Below are 22018 nucleotides of genomic sequence, written 5' to 3'. Positions count from 1 at the left end.
ATTGGGAGGGCCTGTGGTGCTGGGTGCCTGAGGGAGACAGGCAGGATGGAGGGAGACCAGGGCATCCTTATCATTGGCTGTGACACCTTTGGTGGCGGGGGGGGGGGGATGCCACACATCAATCCCAGGAGTGGAGGGGTCTTCAGGCATGTCCCCTTTCTTGGTCTGCCCTAACTCCCTCGCAGCACCCCTTCTGACTGGGGCATCGGCTGAGTCATTGGAGGTGACAACTTAGCCCCAGGCAAGATAGACACTGCTGACATGCTGGCCCCAGCTCTGACACCCTTGTGGGGCCTGCCGGGAATGGAGAAGCAAAAGAACTGGCTGCCTTCTCCTGCCATCTGGAGCTGTCCAGATAAATATATCATCCCTGAGCACAGGAGAGCATGGCAGCTAGTCCTTGATTGAGACAGTGAGGTGCCAGCCTCTGAAGGCACAAAAGAGGGGGGGTTACTGTTTCAGTGAACTCTCTGTGACTCACAGAGATCATCTGGGCAGCCTCCTTGTGCAAACTCCCTGGTGTCCTCTTCTCCCTCCTGTTGTTTTTACGGCTGTTGTACTAGTCTGGGCTCTGGATTGCTGCAGAGGGGCTGCGAGGCAGGCGGGTGAATGGCCTCCTCCCCAAGAGGAGGGTGACATTCCAGACTTGGTCTATGGGGAACTGCTGTTACCTGGCTTTTCTCTGGCCACCATGACACCTAAAACTAAAACTGAGAAAAAGTATAATAAAACTACACCTGTGGCTGTTCTACATCATGCTCTTAAAAATGAGAGCCTTTCTGGAATTAAGACCCTATCAATTCATCAGTTTGTTGGCACTGTGCAAAAGCAAGCAGAAGATTGTTGAGGTGGGTGTGATGGGGGCGTGGATGTTCCGTGAGAACTGAATTTTCCAGGATGATTAATTCCATTGTTTTTTTTTTTTCGGATATGTAAATATCACTACTGGGAGCACGATTTCATTCATCCATTGTCTCACTCACTATCTGACACTGAGACAGATGCAAGGAAAAATGAGGGCTACCAAACCTGCCTATTGGTCTCAATTGCTTATCTGACACCCAAACAAACATTAGTGCCTGTCAGGTGTCTGGTGTGCTGTTCCAAGTATTTACTGCCCAGGCAGAAGATTCAGGGACAAAACCTCAGTGCCTATAAAATATTGTGGTGCTCGTCAGTTATTCAGCAAGCTTGGGCCTTACTGCGGGTCCAGTGCTTCACTAGGGACTGGCAAGATGCCTGGTGAGTTAGAATGGCACATATACACACATCTGAACATATAAAGAACAAGTCTGCCAGAGCATGCCAGTTAGTGAGCAGGGCAATAAATAGAGTATTGATGGAACAGGTGTTGGCAGAAGTGTGAGTTAGTGGCTTGAAGGAGGAGAGAACTGATGGAACCATATAGTCTGGATCCAAGACTCCTGAGTGCATTTGGGATCCAGAGATGTTTGCTCAGTGGCCTGCATGGGAAACGTGTGAGCAAGCATCAGTGGCTAGGGCAATACAAAGTGGTGGATAAGAGTGTGGGCTCTGGAGTCAGACAGCCTGAGTGTAAATCCTATGTGGACATGTCTTGTCTGTGTGACCTTGGGCAAGTTGCTTCACCTCATGCTCCAGTTTCCTCACCTCTAAAGTAGGAACAAAAACAACAGTACCTGTCTCATCAGACCGAGTGAGACACGCGTAGAGTATGGTGCTTAGCACACAGTTCCTGCCTGGCACATACTAAATCTTCAATCAGTGGTAGCTGGGTTGGTAATCACATCCTCTTTGAGTGGTACTCGGGCGCCCCCTGGTGCTTGTGCTGTTGGGGACTCCCAGCCTGATTTTCCTGATTCTACAACAGCAACTGCTTCATGTGTTGACTGAGTTCCATTTCATTCAGTGATAAAATCTCAGAGCTGTCAAAGACCTGAAAGAGCATCCAGTCTAACTTACTATACGATTCAGGAAATTGAAGCTCAGAGATGTAAAGTAACTTGGCCATAACCACATAGCCACATAACCACGTAGTCTCAGTCTAGGTGTCCTGCAGAAAAGTCTCACAAGAGAGGAGCCAGGGAGACAGAGAACAAGAATGGGAAGAGAGAGAGGAGGCACACATGCAAACTTACACGGAGGGGTAAAGACAGACACACCGCCCCCTTTCCCCACAGAGGGAGGAGAGGGAGAGACAGAGACAGACAAAGGGTGAAGAGAAGGAATGGGAGAGAGAGATTTAAAGACAGAGGGCAGAGAAACAGACATAGCCCGGATGAGAAGAGAAAGAGAAGGAGGAAGTGGTGGGGGGAGACAAAAGAGAAAGAGACAGGGACTCCGGTTAGGGGAGGGAGAATGGGCCAGCCTCTGCCTGCCTGCCTTCTTGCCCCATTGCCATTTCTGGAGGTGGGCTTTGCCCAAGTAGGCATACTTTGGGCCCTTTAAGGGCCCAAATCAGAGTAAAGCAGAGATGTAAACCAAAGATAGACCCAGTGAAAAGGAGATTCCATTCATACGTCTGCAGTCAGAGATGGCCTGACACATCACCTCCGTGGTACCTTTCCCATTGGTCCCAACAGGTGAATTCTTAGCTTTTTCTTCCCTGCTGAGCTGGGGGATGATGGAAATAAGTCTTATGGGTGAAAATGGAATTTGGATTCATTAAGGTGAAGAAAGGCATGGATAGGGCCGGTCTGCTGTATTATTGCTAGTGGAATAATTTTCAGCACTATTATTTTTTTTAGCTTAGCGTAGGATAGTGTCAGCCAAAGAAAGCACTCCATAACAGCATCAGTCAATCTCCCTTCTGTCTTTTAATCTCTCCGAACTCCTCTGACTTCCCATGTGTATATAAGGGCTAATTCCAAGCCCAGATAGACCTGACTTGTGGTGGGAAGAACAAGGAGTAGATAGATTCTTGTTCTTTCTGAGAGATGCAAATTCAGTTCTGTTTTTTCTAGCCAGAGCAATTGTTTTCAGAGCGCCCCCTGCAGTCCGTCTTGTTCTACCTCCCCTTCTTGCTTGCCCTCTGTTTTTTGCAAGAATAAATCTTTAAAATGTTTTGGAAGACCTACTGTACAAAAGGCCCTGTGCTAGAAGTTTGAGGTCTCTGTCCTCAAGAGTAGACGCATACACCTGTGGGTATATTAATGGTAGCTAGCTGTCTGGGTCCAGGGCCAAAGAAGCAAAGCAACAAAGAGCTGGTTAGAGTCAGATCAGAGAGAGTTCCCTTGGGTTGTGTGAGATTTGTGCTGGTCCTTGGAGCACAGGAAGAAGACATGAGGATGGTGTTCTTGGGAAGGCCAGAAAGCAGAGTTACAGGCAAGGGTCAAGGATGAGGAAGTCTAACTGGATGTCCACTCCTGGTGGTGATAGTGGGAGATGAGGTTGGAAGGGGTTAGGAGTGGTCTTGGTTGTATGACTGTGGCAGTGACACATTTGAGGCTCCTATGTCTTCTCTTAAAAATGATGGTTTTTGTTTTCAAGCAGTCTAAGCTAGTGAGGGACAGTGATGGGAGAATTTATCTGGCTTAGTGACTTTGCATTCTGAATTAATAAAAATTAATATTAATTTAAAATCCATAATTCCCCTGTACTGCAAATGAATTTCACCTGCTTTTATAAGTCTTTCCCGAGCATCGTGTGGAAAATTATAGCTTCTACTATGTCAGCTCTTGCTTGCTAAAGAATGTCTGAAAGGAATTTGAGAGTAAATTTTTAAAAACTCCAGATAGTCAATCTTTTACTAGCTATAGTGACTATAGCCCCTTTATCACACTAAACCAGTTTGGTCATTGTAGAATCCAATTGACAGCTTTGCATAATAAAAGATGAGCACTTCACCTTGTTCTCAGAATGATTAGTTATAAAACAGAGAGCAGAATGACAGTGTGTCTCGAAACTAACTCTTCCTGTAAGGAAGAAAGACTTGGGGCATATTCTGTACCCAGCTAGATCAGGGAACACACTCATGGGAGAACCATCTTCAGAATTTGAAACAGACTGGTTACTTGGTAGGAAGGGGCTTCAAACATTAGAGGGATGGTTGGATTTCAATTCTGAGATGTTACTGAGATTAAATGTGTTTAAGAGATTGTTCAAAGCTCAGGATTCATCATCTTTGTGAATAAATGTGATTGAGCATCTAATCCCTTCCTGCCTTTTCTCATTTAATCTTCCCACACTATCAGGCAGATGATAGTGTGTGGTCCCCATCTTTCTGGTGAGGAAATTGAGGCCTAGAAAGGTTAGGTAAACTTACCCAAGGTTACACAGCTAGTGGCAGATCAGGGATTCAAACCCAAGTTCACATAAAATCAAACTCCATGTTCTTAGCCTCTCTGCTATGCCATAGACACTATAATGGGTGATGGAAATAAGAGAGACACAGCCCTTGCCTTTGAGGGGTTTATAATTTTGTGCTGGAATGTTACTGATCAAAAGACCGTGACAAATTACTTGGTCCCAAAGGATGAGACTTGCCCAACATCATATAGCTGTTGACAGCTGAGAGGGATGTTCAAACTGCCTGTCCATAAGATCCACAGAGACCTAGGCATACTCATACCCAAACACTGTTTTCCATATGTCCCATCATTTTAAAATTACTCTCTACAGCTATTTGTCTCCAACTCAAGTTTCCCTAAAACAGATTACTACCCATTCTCTTTTATTTTTCTCAGTCACAATTATGTTAACAGCATTGCTGCCGCTATTCTTTGTGACATATATTTTGAATAATTCCATTTGCCCATGGTAGTAATTAGCAGTTTTAAAGTTCTCAAGTTTGTTGATGGTGATAATCCAATCATTCAAATATTTTCAAGTAGATAATAGATGATTCTTTGGGCAGGGTGAGTGCCCAGAAAGAATGCAGGGTTGAGGCTCAGCTGAACTGGGAGAGGTCGGGAGGGGAGAAAGGGAGGGTTACTTTCTGATTGGAATGAAGATAGGGAAACATTTACATCTGCCTCTTTGGTGTCCCTGATCTTAGAGGGAGCACTCCGTCCCTCTCCCCCAAGGAGGAAGCTAGTACTGAAGACTGTGGGTTCCACTTCTCTCCATGCATTCCTTGGCCTCTGCAGGGTTGAGGAGTGAGGTAGAGGCTTACCTCTGGCATACTCACAGTCATCCTCCTGGGAGCTTAGGAACTTCTAGTTCCCTCTTCTTCCTGGTTCCTGTTTCCCACCCTATGCCCCACCCCTAGTGTTCTCTGCCTTAGTTCTCTACCTGCCTCTTTCCTTCACCAACACGGCCTTCCTTGGTGTTTAATTTGGTATTAACTTTGATTCTCTGAATGCAAACTCTGTCCTGAGTGAATAGTGGTCCTTCCATGGTGATCATCTTCTGAAGAAGGACCTGGGTGCCTCCATTTGTTAGGGGTATGAGGCTGGTGGGGCCTGGGGAGGTGGTGAGAGGAAGAAGTCCCTTCCCAGGAGTTACTGAGTCTCAGGGCTTTCTTGAACCACAGCAATTTTTAACATCTTTAATATCCTTAATTTTTCTTTATTATTATATTAATGAGTGACAAGATAGTCACCATCCAGTGTCACTTCTTTCTGATAACCCGTATGCTTAGCAAGTTCCTAACCTATCATGCTAATTTTGGAGCCTTTTATACCAAGCTTATTTATCCATTAGTAGTAAAAATAAATTATTACTAATGGGGAGTTATTGAAGGATTCTGAGCAGAGGAGACTTGGGACCAGAGGGATGGTTTGAGGGAATCTGGTGCCAGTGGGTGGGCTGGGTTGGAGTGTGAAGAATTTTGGAGCCACAGTCACAGTGTGTGGCCACAGAGCATGAACTAGGATGATTGGGCAAGTGTTATAGAAAATGAGGAAGGGATCCAATCAAGATGGCAGAATAGACGGTCCCCAGCATCACTCTCTCCCACTAATCAACCAAATTTACAACTATAAAAATGTAACATCAGCCAAGCCGGGGCCGCTGGAGCTCGGGAAGAGGAGGAGAGACCTACGGAGTTCATGAAAGCGGGAGAAACTACGATGAGAGAAAAAAAAAGCTTCTCTGAGCATTTTGGGTCGCGGCTGCTTTAAGGCTCGAGCTGATGAGCACATGGAGCAGGAGCCGGCAGAAGCCGCAGCTGTGCCCTTCAGATGGAGTTGCTTGGAGGTGGCAGGGGAGAAGAGGGCCTTGGCAGCTCCCAGGACAGCAAGACCACTAATAGGTGGGCCCACGCAGGAACGAGGAGCCAGAACAACTGAAAAAAGGGAGCCATTCAGAGGCCAGTGAGTCATCGTAAGGGGACGGTGCAGGGAAGTGTTTGCAGCACGGGTGGTGGGGGAGATGGGCCCACCAGGGGAACACTGGGGCACAGCAAGGACCGCTGATCTCCCCCCCAATCAGCACAGGACCACTCAAAGGAGACTGGTCAGGAATGCAGAATTGCATGGGGTGCAATTTGATGAAAAAACTCAGGCCCAGATCAGAGATTCTACAGAACACAGATCCACCGGGTCTCTGGAGAGCTGGAAGTACCTATAAGGTCAGCCATTAAACCCTGAGCTGCACAAAAAGCCTTCCCTAGGGAAATAGCAGCCAAGTAGCAATTTGAACAACCACACAGCTCAAGTACTGGTTCCCACAGGAAGTTCCCCCGTGTTAGAAGCAAAGGACAAAAAATTAGTTCTGGCCCAGGCACATCACCAGCACCTTGGGGCCTGCCTGGGAACCGGAGGTTTGGATCCGGGGACTGGACCCCACTCCCATCTCCAGGCAAACTGCACTAGTGTCTTGGGGCCAGCCTGGGGACCTGAAGCATGGAGAAGGGGACTGGACCCCCCCTCCCACAACCAGGCTCACCACGCCAGCAACTTGGAGCCTGCCCCCAGGGACCCGAGGCAAGGAGAAGGGGACCAGACCTCTCCCACAACCAGGCACAACATGCTAGCACCTCGGAGCCCACCCAGGGACCTGGGGCAAGGAGAAGGGGAATGGTCCTCTCTCCCACAACCAGGCACAACACGTCAGAGCTTCAGGGCCTGCTCAGGGACCCGAGGCTTGGAGAAGGGGACTGGACCCCCCCTCCCACAACCAGGCACACCACGCCAGCACCTTGGGGCCTGCCCGGGGACCCAAGGCAAGGAGAAGAGGAACGGACCTCTCTCCCACAACCAGGCACACTGAGCCAGAGCCTTGGAGCCCACCCAGGGACCTGGGGCAAGGAGAAGGGGCCTGGACCTGCCTCCCACAACCAGGCACAACATGCCAGCACCTCAGAGCCCACCCAGGGACCAGGGGAATGGAGAAGGGGAATGGTCCTCTCTCCCACAACTAGGCACACTGCACCAGTGCCTCAGGGTCTGCCCGGGGACCTGAGGCATGGAGAAGGGGAATGGACCTCTCTCCCAAAACTAGGCACACTGAACCAGTGCTTCAGGGCCTACCCGGGGACCCGGGACATGAAGAAGGGGACTGGACCCCTCTCCCACAACCAGGCACATAGCGCCAGCACCTTGGGGCCTGCCCAGCACCAGAAGCATGGAGAAGGGGACCAAACACATCCCACAACCAGACGTACCGCCAGTGCCGAGGAGCATGCCGAAAACATCACCTCCACATGGGTGGCCTACCACAACCACCACAATAACCATGGCTGCTGCAGAAGTGGCTAGATGCCACAGCCACCACGCAGATGGTCTGCCAACCACTGGAGTGCATTCACACAAGAAGAGTCACCAGCAGAGACAAAGGAAAAAAGAGGATGTCTCTTTCCACAAAACCCATTTCAGAGTGACAGAAGCAGCATCTGCTCTATGATAATATTGGGGAACCTGATCACATCTCTCAGCATTGGACAGATCATCTAGGCAACAAGTTAACAGAGTAACCATTATTCTTTCAGGGGAGAGAAGAAATCTAGGGCAATTAGAGGGGAGAGGGGGAGGGAATGGGGGAAGGGGAGAGATTGGACAAGGGGCATAAAGAATAATTACGATTTGTAACAATATATATGCTAGTAATATTGATTTAATCAACATATCTCAATGTCCAACCCCCAAAATATGTATAACCGATTTTGATTCAATAAATAAATTTTAAGAAAAAAAGAAAATGAGGAAGGTGTAACATGTGAATATGGAGCTGTATTTCTCAAAGAGTGGTCCTTGCACCTCTGGAGTGAAAATTATCTGGGCAGAGTGGAGGACTTGTTAAAAATGGATTATCAGTCCCTATTCCACACTGTTTGATTAAGAATCTGAGGATGAGGTGGTGCCTCTCTTTTACAGAGAGCCCCAGGTGATTCTTTCTTGTTCTAAAGTTCAGAACCACTGACTTAAGAGTTTCAAGCCTAGTGATGAGAAGGACAGTGACTCTATAAACAGGCTTCGAGGCACCAGGCTGAGCACATTCTCTCAGGGAGCTGCCAGTTGCCCCATCCTCAGCTCTGTTGGCAAAAGACAGATGCAGATTGGCTGGGGGTGGAGGGCCCAGGGTTAGGGGTGGCTGAGACCCTGGGACTTCTGCACTCTCAGCCGGCTTCTACGCAGCATTGGGCCTGTCAGGAGAAAGGATTGCAGCTCTCAGGGGAAGGAGAGGCTGTATACCTGCTAATGAGTTTCAGCTGAGCCCTCTCAGAAAAATGATGGCCTCTCCTGCCATAGCAAGACATTTATTTTGATCATACTTGCTCGAAAGAGGGGGCAGAAAATGAGTTGCTAGTAATTGGGCATTTCAAGAAGTGCCTGCATTCTCTCCATTCTCAGCCCTGGGTGGAACTGGCAGTGTAGGAGCCACTCCTGCAGAACTAGTGCTCCATGTGCTGTGAGAGGAGACAGAATTAAGAATTGGATGGACTCTCCTGGGTGCTCTCACATGTTGTATACTTGAGCCTTTAACAGAATAAAATGTGTAGCAAACACCTGATGTAAATGCCTCAGAAAAATGGCTGTCTAAACAGGGGTGGGGCTGGGGGCTGGGGGCTGGGAGGTAGGAATTGAGAGGGAAGAGTTCTTCAGTCACTTAAAACGTCTTGCTTGTTTTACCGTGGATTAAATTATGACACAACCTTAATAACTTATTTCAAACAAGATGACTTATGAGAAAGAGCCAGATGAGGGAATCAGGGAGTTGGGATTCTGATTCCACATATGTTTGCAAAACGTCTCCATTTCCTTTCATGGTTAGTGCCCTTTATCACACAAAAAGTTTTCAAATCGGATTTGATGAGTTCATTCAGCAAATGCTCTTTGAGAACACAGCAGTGAAACAAAGCCCCTGCCCACGTGGAGCTTACATTCAAGGAGTAGAGATAATACAACACCAAAACCAAACAAATATGTGATATGTTATAGAACAATAGCCAGTGATGAGGAGAGTAGAGAGCTGAATGCATAAGATGTGGGGGACATGTTTAAGAAGGAGGTTCCAAGCATGTGCAATAGGACCTACAAAGTCCTTAAGGCCAGAGTGATCTCCCATTAACTCAGTTGCATTCATGGCCATTACTCAGAGGTTAATAGTTCTCTTTCAAAGGACTTTTTCCTTTCTCCTTGGTAGCTAGAAAGGATTGTCTCCTGCCCTGAAAAGCATCCAGTCTTGATTGTATGCTGGTTGGAATAAACACAACTAGATGACAAAGAAAGGGGGTGATTAGGGAATTATGCATAATGGCTGCTAGATTGGCTCCCAAAGGTGGTTCAGGATGTGAGTATCTTTCTCAGAAAAGGTTGTTCTGGGAAAGGACTGATTTCTGGTTGAAAAGTTGGGGCAGGAGAAAGGATGAGGAGCTTTGCAAGTTGTTACAAGACTGTCTGCCTGCTGTAGCCGTGAAGAGTCTAGGCTTACCTGCACGATTTTTCTCAGTGACAGGGCAAAGTCGGGCCTCTTTCTGATGGGGGTGGGCAGGAGCCTCAGCCACGTGTGCACTTGACAGTTCATGGCTATAAACATCCATTGCTTATCTCCTGAGTGCAAGGTTCAGGCAGGGATGCTGCGTGGTAGGATAGAGGGAAGGGTAGGATACAATGGTGGGAACTCCATACTCCTTTCATTCCCCTGGGAACTAACTACTGTCAAGTGGGGCAGTGGAGAGGGTGGACTCACACAAAGAGAGAACTTTGAATGCAGACTGTCAGGCATGCTAAGAGAGGGTTACAGTGGGAGTGTGGAGCGGGAGATGTTCATCCCAGAGTTCTCTGCTGGAGGGATCAGTTTAAGTTCAGTTCAGTTAAACATAAATTAAGCAACTATTCTGTGCTGAGTGCAATGCTGTGTCCTGAGATTACAAGGAGGTCAGAGTTTAGTGGGAAAAATAGGATTGTGGGCAATAATTGTGGTTTGAACAGAAGCAAAGAAGAGTGACAGCCACCCCAGCCTGGATGGGTTATTAAGAAATAAAGGCTTTCCATAGCTAGTGATTTCCATAGCTAGTGGAGCTTACAGGATGAGTAGGAGGTAGTTTGGGAAGTGCGTACAGAGAAAAAAAGTCCAAGTGAAGGGAAAAATAATGAGAGCAAGACTCAGGGAGCTGGGAAGCAGCTCTTAGAGTGTTAAGTGGTAAGGCAGGAAATAATAAGTTGGGGTTGAGAGGGGGTGGGGCCTGCCACAAAGGACTTTGTATGTCAGTTAAGGGGCTGCTCAGAAACTATTCCCCAGTGAAAAGCCCTTACAATAGTGCACAGCCTAATTCCATTTAGGTCTGATGTTGTGTTTTTAAAATGGATTTGGTGTTCCTAATTTTTTGTCATTAGGATCCAGCTAGATTAACTATTTATAATTTATTTCTAAATCTTAGTGTATAAATTACTTCTTTGAAATTAAAGGCACATCTTGGCAGGATCAGATTGACAACTCTCATCTGGTGCTACTTCCCACTCAAGTTCAGAGGCACAACTGTCATTTATGAAAATCAGAGCATGAGTATGGAAAAACTAAATGGTGACAATATGACATCACAGAGCAATCACAGTTAAGTTTAAGTAAAAGCCTCTCAAATATGAAATAAATAGGTTTTTAAGTGGTGAAGTCATAGCTAATTAAGTAAACTAGGTGTCAGTAACTGAAAATGAATTGACATTTTAAAGAAAAATAACTTAAAAAGGAAACAAATTGCTTTCTTAGAAATGTTTAAAAATTATGAACTCACTTCCAGTGAGTCCAAAAACTGTGTATGAACTAGTGGATAAAAAAATATTTTACTTAAACCAGTTTGCTTTAGAATAACCAATTCTCTTAAAGCTGGAGATAAAAAATGAAATAAAGTAAAATTAATGAAAACACTGCCCAACAAGCAGGTCACACTTAATTGCTCAACACTAAATTTTTAAAAAATTATAATCTCAAAAATCTGACATAAATTCTAAAGCATTCAAGAAAGGCTACAGACAGATCTTTTGTATACAAAAATTACCCTCAAACCTCAATTCACTCTCAAAAGGGATTAGTAAAAGTTTACATATGCATAAAAATTCTAAAACTTCGCTGTACTTGGTACACAATATATGGGAGACTTTGTGACAAGAAATGTTTATCTTTGACCTTGCATGCTGAAGCTCATAACTCCTTTTTCAATACAGAATTGTGGGATCTAATTGGGATAAACCGAAATAAATATACACTCTCCTGAATTTTCTTGTTTGAAATTTTGCTATGAGTAATTCGAAAGAAACGTTAGGCTCTTCTAAGAAAGAAACATTTAGAGTTCCTTTCAGTGATGCCTTTCAGTGTTTGCAAAAGGTAAAAATCTAGTAGTGCTATAAATTCTTTTTACAGAAGTGCTTCCAGAATATTTATATATATATAGGCCGAATATAGTATATAAATTATTTAAAATCTCCATACCTAATGTTTAGATAAACATTCACTTTTGGAAAAAAATCTTTTTTTCTTCATTATAACAGACAATTATTGACCATCTGCCATCATTAAGTGGATATTTGTTAAGCCTCATTTTTATATTTATATGTACCTTTCTCTGAACTAACACCACCTTGGTGTGGACTTTGTGATACTGTCACTGAAGACTTTAGAGACTTCCATATTTTTCACATTGCAGGCATTAATTAATCCCAAATGCCAGAGGAAGTAAAGCCAAATGGTGAATTCTGTAGAGCCAGAACTCCCATGCCTGTAGTCCATGGAATGATTTGATCAGCCTCTGCTTGTGGCAGCACAATCCATGTAAGAAACAGAGGAGTGAATCAGAGCATCCTTTTAAACATCCCTAGTTTGTCTAAATCATTTCCCAAAAAGTCCTTCTAAAATCTGAGAAGGCTGGTACATCATTAATCAGATGTTTAGTTAAAGGTAGTATATAGTAGGAGTGGAGTGGACTCAGGTGAGTCTAGTCAAGATCAGTAACAGGTGTGTCTATACTATAATTCTGACTTAATTGTGGCCATTTGATTTATTGAGTTGCAACTCTACAGAGGCCAGAAGATGAACTGCTTCTCTTCTCCCAGGGATGCACATATTTTTGTTAGGCAATCTGTGAGAATGCAAAATGGGTGTTAGAGGCTTTAGTCCTTCCTGAATTTCGAGGCGTTTGCTAAGGGGTTTCAATTCCCCATCTCAAGTGCCCCTCAGGAAAACATATTTTCCCACTTTCTCAGCATTGCCTTATTTATCCCTCTACTGCCCCATCCACCTCTGTTCCAACTTCTCTGAACATCAAGGAAAATATCTTGAAGCCAAATTACTGGATCTTAAGCCTGGAAGAACATGGAGTCTCCACTTCTTCCCAAGAGAATCATAGACACTAAAGGCCTTAGGATGGGAAGACCTTAATTTGTTTGTTTGAGTGCTTGGTTGGTTGATGTTGGTTGGAGGAGAGAGGTGGAAATAAGCCAGAACAGGCTATTGTCCTAATGATCAGCTATCTTGCGCATCCAACTTGAGACTGACTACTCTGTACTTTACTTCCATGATTAGGAAGGGAGTCCAGGAGCATGATGAGACAGGATCCCCCTGACTGCTTGCCACTGCTGTGAGCATTTTTATGATGAAGTGAGAGATGAATGGTGAGGGCCAACATACTGCCTGATCTGCCGCCACTTAGTTTCCTGCCAATGTGTCTGATTTTGTGTGGTTGGGGTAGAGGAAGTTAGTGAGGGGGTTAAGCTGTGCTTGATGGTCCTTGTAGCTCACTTAAAATAATGGACTAATTAAGACTAAGAAAACTGAAAATGTAATGGGAGGATATTCTGGAGATCAAAGAGGGCTGAGTTGAATTTAGTTAAGGTTGGGACTGTTATATTGCCAATAACAGTAATGAAATCCCTTGTGTTCACAGTGGATTAAACATTTCTACCTGAACTGCTGCTTTCTGATTGAGTTTGGGGGTGGCATGGTACAGGTAGAACTCTAGCAGTTGCACATGTTATCACATGTTTTTCCTTCTGCTTTGAAGTCATTGTTTCTGCCTTCCTTCTCTGACCAGGTATTGGACTGGATTGAAAACCATGGCGAGGCCTTTCTCAGCAAACACACTGGGGTTGGGAAGTCCTTGCATCGAGCCCGGGCCCTGCAGAAGAGGCATGATGACTTTGAAGAGGTGGCTCAGGTGAGATGCTGTGTGTGTGTGTGTGTGTGTGTGTGTGTGTGTGTGTGTGTGTGTGTGTGTGTGTGTGTGTGTGTGTGTGTGTGTGTGTGTGTGTGTGTGTGTGTGTGTGTTAAAGAAGATCACGGCTATGGCTATGGCTTTGGTGTTTGGTAGGGCATGTTGGGTTGATAGCCTGGGCTGATAGCTGGGCTGCTTTCCTGCATGCAAGGAGACCTTTGTCTTCTCTTGGATTCTCAGGTGAGGTGGTAAATTGACCCCGAGTTTATAGTCTTCAAGAAAATCTTCCTACCAGCATGATCTAAAAATGCGTTGTCCACAAGGTGGTGCTGGTCGGAGGGAATGTCATTAGAACCGTTATCAACTCAAGGCTACTGCTTATGGTTGTCCCTGCTGGTAGGTAAATGCGAGCTGAAAATTAGCCCTACCTCTGCTTGCAAAGCTGTGTACCTTCAAAGACCTGGAGAGAGAGATGGCACCAGCCAGGCACCCATGTGGCTGAATGTATCCAGAGAATGTGCCTTGGTGTCATTTGCACAATATTTAGTCTACAATTTACACAATGTTTTAGTCTTTCAGCTGAGCTGTACACCTGACCCCAAAAAGGCACCATTTTCTAATTTGCACAAAGATGCTGTATGAGAGACCCTGGTCATTTGTCTAATGGTAGAATGATATAAAAGGGTATCTGTTCATAGTTTCCACCTCCAAAATTTTATTCTGATTCCATTATACCTCTCTATTGGGGAATTTTTAAAACAAATCCTGAAAATTTTCATCTTCAAGATGAAATACTGCTGTTCAATTATTTTGTCAGCTATGATCAGTTGCAATGGAAAATAAAACTCTTAAAGATAACACAGGGTGAATATCCACATGGGACAGAGGGGTGGATACTGCTGAAGCAGTGAGGATGACAGAGCTAGGTTTTTCCACATCACAGTATTAGCCAGGGCTGGCTCTGAGCCCACTGTGCTGCAGCCCTCGAGGTAGGTGCCACTCTGGGCTTTGTGCAGGGCCCCAGCCTTCACCCAGGAAGGGCACTATCCCCAGATAGCCATGCACTGTGGTGCAAAAAGAGAGAGCCCACCAAGAACCAAACAAGGACAGGAAAGTCATGGAGCATTACTACATCTCTAGGGGAGCTGCAAGTATGTGCTAAAAAGTAGAAACCCTGATGGGAACCAGAAAGACCATGTCAACAGTGGTCTGAACCCAGGGCATGTGACTGGATTGGGCCCAATCTGTGGGATTAGGAAAGCCTCATATGGAACCCTCATGCACTGCTGATGGGAATATAAAAATGGTATAGCCACTGAGGGAAACAGTCTGGAGGTTCCTCAAAAAAGTAAAAATAGAATTACCATATGATTCAGCAATTCCACTCTGGGAATAGTCCCAAAAGAATTGAAAGCAGGGACTCAAACGGGTATTTGTACACACACATTCACAATAGTCAAAAGGTAGAAGCAACATCCCTGTCCACTGATGGATGCATGGATACACAAAACATGGTACATTCATACAGTGGAATATCATTCAGCCTTGAAAAGGGAAGAAATTCTAACACACGCTACAACCTGGATAAACTTTGAGGACATTATGCTAAGTAAAATACACCAGCCACAAAAGGACAAATACTACATGATTCTGCTTATACCTAGAATACCTAGAAAGCCAAATTTATACAGAGAGAAAGTAGAATGGTGGTTGTCAGGGGCTCAGGGGAGGAGAGAATGGGCAGTTATTGTTTGATGGATACAGAGTGTCAGTTTTGTAAGATGAGTGCTGGAGATGGATGGTGGTCATGGTTATTCAACACTGAATGTATTTAATGCCACTGAACTGTATCCTTAAAAATGATTAAAATGGTAAATTTTATGATATGTCTATTTTACCACAATAAAAAAAAGAAAAAACCTCTTAGCCACATGAGGACCATCTGCAGAATGAGCCAGGCTTGGTCGATACAATATAGACACAGGTCCCAATATGCCTTCTGATGGACAAGTGTGGCACAGATCCAAAATATCTGGGTGACCAGGCTCCCTGAGTGCCTCTCCAGTCTGTTAGGGAGCAAAGTATGGGAGAGGCACACGTGTCCTCGGTCTGCCTAGAGTGTGGGCTGTGGTACCTGGGGTGGTCTGTTGGAGTAGAGCCATCTCGCAGCTGTAGTGCTTCTGCCTTTGGACTATCCTGTGGCTCAGCCCCTCCTCACTTAGGAAGGACATCCCCAAAGCCACTCATAGCCCTGACCCAACTCATTCTCCTTGCTCTTTTCCTGCTGTAGCCTCGTAGGCAATGCTGACCTTGATTACGGGCCCATGAGGGCTATTATTTTTGTGTGTTGTTACAACCAAACAAGTCTTGTGGCTACCCCAACCCCATTTCTCCCGACTGCTCCTCCACCTTGTCACTGATACCTGATTTTCCTTTCATATGGGACAATGCCTTTCTGTTGGCAGCAGAGACACATTAACTTAAATTCACACTAAAGAAAGAATGGATACATTTTTGAGAGCTTATCGTTCCATTTCATATTTTATCTCACACCAACGCTGAATGACAGGTAGTATTAGCCTTGTTTTATAGAAGACAGCACTGAGGCTCAGAAAGTTCTTCAGTGTGCTCAAGTCATCCAGCCTGTCAGTGGCTCTGCTAGGATTCAAACTCAGGTCTGTCAGATTCCAGAGTCATGTTCTTATCCTAACTCCATGCTGTTCCTCCTTATTGAGTGACATGTATTGAATTGTGTCCCCCAAGTTTTATGTATTAGAAGCTTGATCCCCACTCTGTCGAAGGTGGGAAATCTGTTATGGTAATTGAAAGGTAAGGCCTTGAAGAGGTGATTAGACTCTGAGGACCATGCCCTAATGAATGGGTTAATAATGATGGTCATGGACATGGTTCTGAGGGTTTAAAAAGGAGAGCATGTGAGAGTCTCTTGCTCTCTCTGCTCTGCCATTCTGCCATGTGAGACCCTTGCATCACTGTCAAGGAACACCCTCACCAGATGTGCTCCCTGGACTTTGGACTTCCCAGCCTCTGAAACTGTAAGCAATAAATTTGGTTTTCTTATGAATCACCCAATTTCAGGTATTTATGTTTTAAGCAACAGAAACAGACTAATACATTGTGGTATAGGAACTAGATATAAAATTCACTTCTGAGTGCCCGTTGCTCATGGTAAGTGCAGGTCAAAGAGCATGCATTGGAGGAATGGGAGATGCTGCTGTAGCCATCCTGTCTGACATCCTTTACAGCCTTTCTCTGGCCCTGCCAACAAGTAACCCACATTTTCCTCCCTCTGCTTTCTGATAAGGAAAGGCGTGTTTCCTCTGGAAAAGAGAACAGCAGATGTGGACTAGAAAGGGCACACTAGCAATCATGGAGTCATCTCATCTTCCTGTAAATATGCCTCTAGAGATGGATCTTGTAATCTGGAAATTAATCTTGTCCTCACTCTGGAGAAGCGAGTGGCCAATGGATCTGCCCAGCATTCTGAAATTTAGTCCATGCAAGAGACCCAACTCTGACCCAACGAAGGCAGATTGAGTACTATGTTCTGTGCAACATGATCCCTATGCTCAGGTAGTGAGAACAGGGGTGATTCAGGCAGGAAAGGGCTCTTCTTTTTCTCTTGCTTCTGCTTTTGATTAGGCAAAGGCCATTGGGAGAAGAGGAGTGGGTATACCCAGGAATCATAAAATTCTTGAGTTAGTCAGAAGAGCAACGACAGGAAGCCAAGCGTGAAAGCTCTTGTTCCTTGTTCTTTGGGGTTGCTGAATATGAGGCATTGTCAGAAAGGGTGTCACCCATGTTGCAGAGCAGGAGGCTGGGGTTTCCTTATGAGCAGTACTCTAGAGGGTCATGATTCAGTGAAGGGTCCAATTTCAACTTTATCATTTAGGATTCTTTGACTTGAAGCTGGTATGAGAATGGAATTCTAAGTACCCATTCTCTGTATTCAGGTTCAAAAAATTATCTTGAATCAAAGCATGAAGAGCTATTACATCTGTTACAGCTCCTGGAAATTTGCCCGTTTGTGGGAAATGGCAAGCCCTTAAGCAGAAAAAATGCCTACCATGGGAGAGATTGAGGCAGTGTAAGGTCTCTGAACAAATACGTCTCCACTCTTGGGATAGAGGCGTTGCCTGTGATTCTCACCACTGGCTACTCTTTGAGGTAGAGACATTTAAGGAAGCTATTAAAAAAGACATAAGTAGTAACTGTAAAGAATTAATATAGAAATTCATTATTTGTCATTAAACTTAAATTTTGTGTTTAACAGCTCTTGAACAAATTTTAAACACATTCTTCAAATATTTGAAGGAGATGAATTAAGTTCATCCTGTAGATGGCACTCTTTCAATAGCCAACATAGAAGCTGAGCTAACCAGGAAGAGGCACCACTGTCAAGACAGCTTCACTGGGTAGGCACCCTACATGAAGGTGTTGAGGGTCCAGTGCAGGGGATACACCAGGTGTCTGTGTCTACAGAAATTTCTGATCCAAGCTACTGAGGTTATATGTGGAATAGAAGACTTGGGCACTGGTGGGAACCCCTCCTGGTCTTGGTAAATACTTCACTCAAGTGGCCTATAATCTCACCAAATGACTCAGACGATAGAGTAGAACAGGTTTAAGAGACACTTATTATATTTTTTGTGGCACATAGGTGTCACTGGGAGTATAAACAAGTATAAGATGGAATTGCTAGTTGTTGCCCATAATAGTGTAGCTGTCAGGGGATAGATATGTTCATATCTGCCCAGGTGGTGGAATAGATGGGGTACTGTTATATTGTCCTGAAATACTTGCTATTACTTGATAGGAGAGTACTACAGTGCCTGTGGTTTAGATAGCAGCTGTGCCTGCTCTGTTAGTGGTCTGCTTTACGGCCTTATTATCTGAAATGCCAGACTTTTTATAAGCTTAGTTAAAAATTAGCAAGTATTTACATTTAAATATATATTACCTCAAGTCTTGAAGCACCAAATCACATTTAAGCAACTAAGCATGTTATCTATCATTAGTGTAACGTTTTCGAATGAACAGACAATTTAAAGAAAGATTTAAAGAAATTCAAGAACAGGCGCAATTAAGTGCTTCATTCAATAATCTCTGGTTAGTTGTTTCCCTATCTGACCCTTGTTTTTTTCTCAAACTTGACTAGAACACACGTTTTTAAAAAATCATTCTGAGTCTTGGGGTCAAACTAGGTGAAAATAGAGGGAAAGCATTTTAGTGGACCTATCAGTAACCTTGCCCACCAGCGATACTCCAAGTACTGTCAGTGGACTTACCATGGTAACAAGGGCAAATAGAATAATTTATAGAGATGGAAGCCTGTGCTGTCAGAGTTAGACAATAGACCTCATCAGATCCATGTCCCATCAAGTCTCTGTTGTGCATTGTGGGAAATTAAGGATATCCATGGTATCTGTCTTGAGGAACTCACAATCTAATGAAAAACATGTATCAAATATATTCTAACCTTGTAAGAAATCCCATAGTAAGAGGGGAGACATAATCTTTGCTTTTTTAGGGTTTCATGGAGCATTTCTAGTGAAAGCGAGTTCATCTATGGATCCAGTAAATACGCCTGCCTAGGGGATGGTATAGTGACCTTCAGACTAAGTTTCATCTTTCTCTTCCTGCCTGAGATGATGACCACTTAGAGCAGCTGCCAATGCAAGCAGAAGGAAAGGTGGGAGAGCTTAAATAGATGCTTTTTCACACTCCAGCTTCTTAGCAAGGATGAGAGGTTCTTAGGCAGATAAAATAGTAAGGAAAATGCAGAGAAATTAATGTCATGATGTAGGCAAGTGGAAGAATGTGAGGCAGTAGAGAAAGGAAGGACAGTCTTAACCTTTGGATCTTGCATGACTCTTTTCCTCTTGGGGTGGATTCAGACATTCCTTCATTGGAGCACTAGGGAGAAGTTGCTGGCATGAGCTGATGGGGGAGGGGTTCTGTGACCACTCTTAGTAAGAAGAAAGATGTTATATATGTTGTGGGTAATTGTAGCAAAGGGTTTTGAAGGTTACTTTGTGTAGATATGATGTGGAAAACGGGGTGGGTGAGGGGGGAGCCAATATCTAAGATACTATGGAGCACCTGCTATGGACCTCTTATCAAGCCAGTGAATTGTCCCCCACGTTTTCTGCTTCCTGAAGAGAACAAACGGCAAACTCAGAAGCAATCGGGACTGCATTCCTAATGATTTTAAAGTTCTGGGTAACAAACTGAAAGATTTGAAAGCACAGGTGGTGTTTCTATCTCATGTTCCATGTGATGGCAGTGACTGTGGAAAAAACAGGAGGCTTTGAGAAACAGATGTCTGCCTATGTAGATGATGTTTTTAAGAAGTTTTCTTAGCTATGTCCTACAGGGCCAGGATGATGGACTTCTAGCAAGGGGTAGAGTGAGTGTACCCTGTGAAGACTGGGAAGGATATGCATTGGCAGAGACCTTGCTGGTCTACATAGAAGGATTTTAGTGACTTGTAGTGCAAGGAGAAAATTATCCCAGTAAAGCCAAAACTGGATATGTCAGGCACCACACAGGTGACAGAAAGAAGCACTTTGTGAAGAAAATGCCCTTAGATCACCTTAGATTAAAACAAAAGTCAAGAATACAAATTGAAAACAATACTTATAGCCTCCTTTTTCTACAAACCAACTAAAGGAAAGTGTAACAAGTAGTACACTTAAACTTGTAACACAAGAAGATGAATATAATAATTATTCCTGAGACCTTATGGTATTGAGCTCATAACTATAAAATGGCATTAGAAGAAGATTCTTTGTTTAAAGGGCTTATTCTAATAGGAGGGGTGAGGGTGTATCAGGAAGCTTCACATCTACATGAAATCTTCAAACTTGTAAGCAATATGGAGAAATAATATGAAGACAAAAGGAACACCAAAAAATAAGCCATCATGTTACTGGAGAGGACCATAGTCTGCTCCATCAGATAAAGGATGCGGAAAATGTTATTCTGATATGATTTCAATTCTGGATCAAGGAAAACTATGGTGATGTTGGGAGACCTCAAATTTCCTGGAATCTCTTGGAAAATTTGTGACACTGTAAATAAAATCAATTAAGTTGGTGAGGACAAAGGGTTCTATGTGGTGGAAGGTGAATCATTGTAGGAAAGCTCAAAAAGTATAGGTTGTGTCTAAACTCTCAAGAACATTGACCTTTATTTATTTATTTATTTATTTTTGGCAGTTGGCCAGTACAGGCATCCAAACTCTTAACCTTAGTGTTATAAGGCTGCACTCTAATAACCCACAAGAAACTTGACCTTTAGATGCAATGGTTTAGGCTTTATTCTTAGAGCAGAGAGGAATGGTAAAGGTTTTTGAGGGATAATATAAATTGAAATACAGTCTCTAAACCAGAAAAATAAGAATTTCTGTATACTGTGGCTGTTTTAGATCACATGTGGAATACTGTGCCTAATTCTGGAAAATATATTTTCAAAAACTTATTGACAAAATATGCTACAATTAGAAGGCTGCCAGGATTGTGAGGTTGAAGTAACTGGCAATGTTTAGTTTCGAGTAATAAATGTTTTATGGAAGGCAGAGGTGGTGGGTTTGATAGTTAAAGGATTCCTGTAGAAGAGATAAGAATGAAAGGTATAGTGAGGCCAGTTTTAGCTTATTAATTCAGGTATAACTTCTAACCCATGGTTTGCTTTCTTGTGAGCCATGCAAAACCAGAATGAAATGCCTTGCAGTGTAGTGTGGTTCTTGTCACTGGAGGTTTTCCAATAGAGGCAACCTTTTTTTCTTAGGATTATACATCCTCAAGTCTTTCCCATCTTAAATAAATAAAAATAAAAGGCACCACGAACACTTTCTGTCAGCCCTACTTTCCGCTGTTTCCTTTCCCTTTGTAGCCCTAGTTCTTAAGAGTCTAAATTTGCCACCTCTACTTTCTTACCTCCTTGATGCCCTTTGACCCCTGCCATTGGGCTTTTGTCTCCTCTGGCCCACTGAAGTTTATCTTACTCTCCAACTGGACATTTTTGTTGTTAAATCCAAAGGACACTTTACAGCTCCTAATTGGCCTTTCTGAAGTATTTAGCCCTGACAACCACTTTCTTCTTTTTAAATTCTCTTCTCTCGACACTTCCTTCCATGACATGGTGCTGTCTTGGTTTCCTTATGCCTTCTAGCTGGTCCTTCTTTGACTCTTCTACCATTTCCCCAGGATTTGTTCCTCAGACCTTCTCTTCTCTCTTTACACACTTTCCCTGAGTGATTTGTACTCTTTCCCAGCCTCAGCTACCACCCCTACTCTGATGGCTCCCAAATCTATGTCTCATCTCTGATCTCACCCCTGAGCTCAGTATTCATAAACCCATTGGCTTTTTGGACATCCCCACTTAAATTTCTCAGAGAGTTCTTAAATTCTTTGTGTCCAAAATTTATTTTATCATCTCCTTCCACCCCTTCCAGATGTGCTGTTATGCCTATGTTTCTTATCCCAATGAAGG

At 44.0% G+C, this 22018-nt stretch overlaps 1 protein-coding gene across 6 annotated transcripts in view; it reads left to right on the top strand.

Annotated features, from left to right (window-relative positions):
• The window catches only part of KALRN (kalirin RhoGEF kinase), a 621231-nt gene that overhangs the window by 282128 nt on the left and 317085 nt on the right, over positions 1-22018 (top strand). For all 6 annotated transcript variants that reach the window (XM_063076707.1, XM_063076704.1, XM_063076720.1 and 3 more), the window contains exon 10: positions 13385-13507. In XM_063076707.1, coding sequence (XP_062932777.1) covers positions 13385-13507 — 123 coding nt within the window. The remainder of the gene's footprint in view (positions 1-13384; positions 13508-22018) is intronic.

Source organism: Cynocephalus volans, chromosome 1, assembly GCF_027409185.1.
Source record: "Cynocephalus volans isolate mCynVol1 chromosome 1, mCynVol1.pri, whole genome shotgun sequence".
Lineage (NCBI taxonomy): Eukaryota > Metazoa > Chordata > Mammalia > Dermoptera > Cynocephalidae > Cynocephalus > Cynocephalus volans.
Note: the sequence above shows the minus strand (reverse complement) of the source record. Positions and strands in the feature narration are given on the sequence as shown.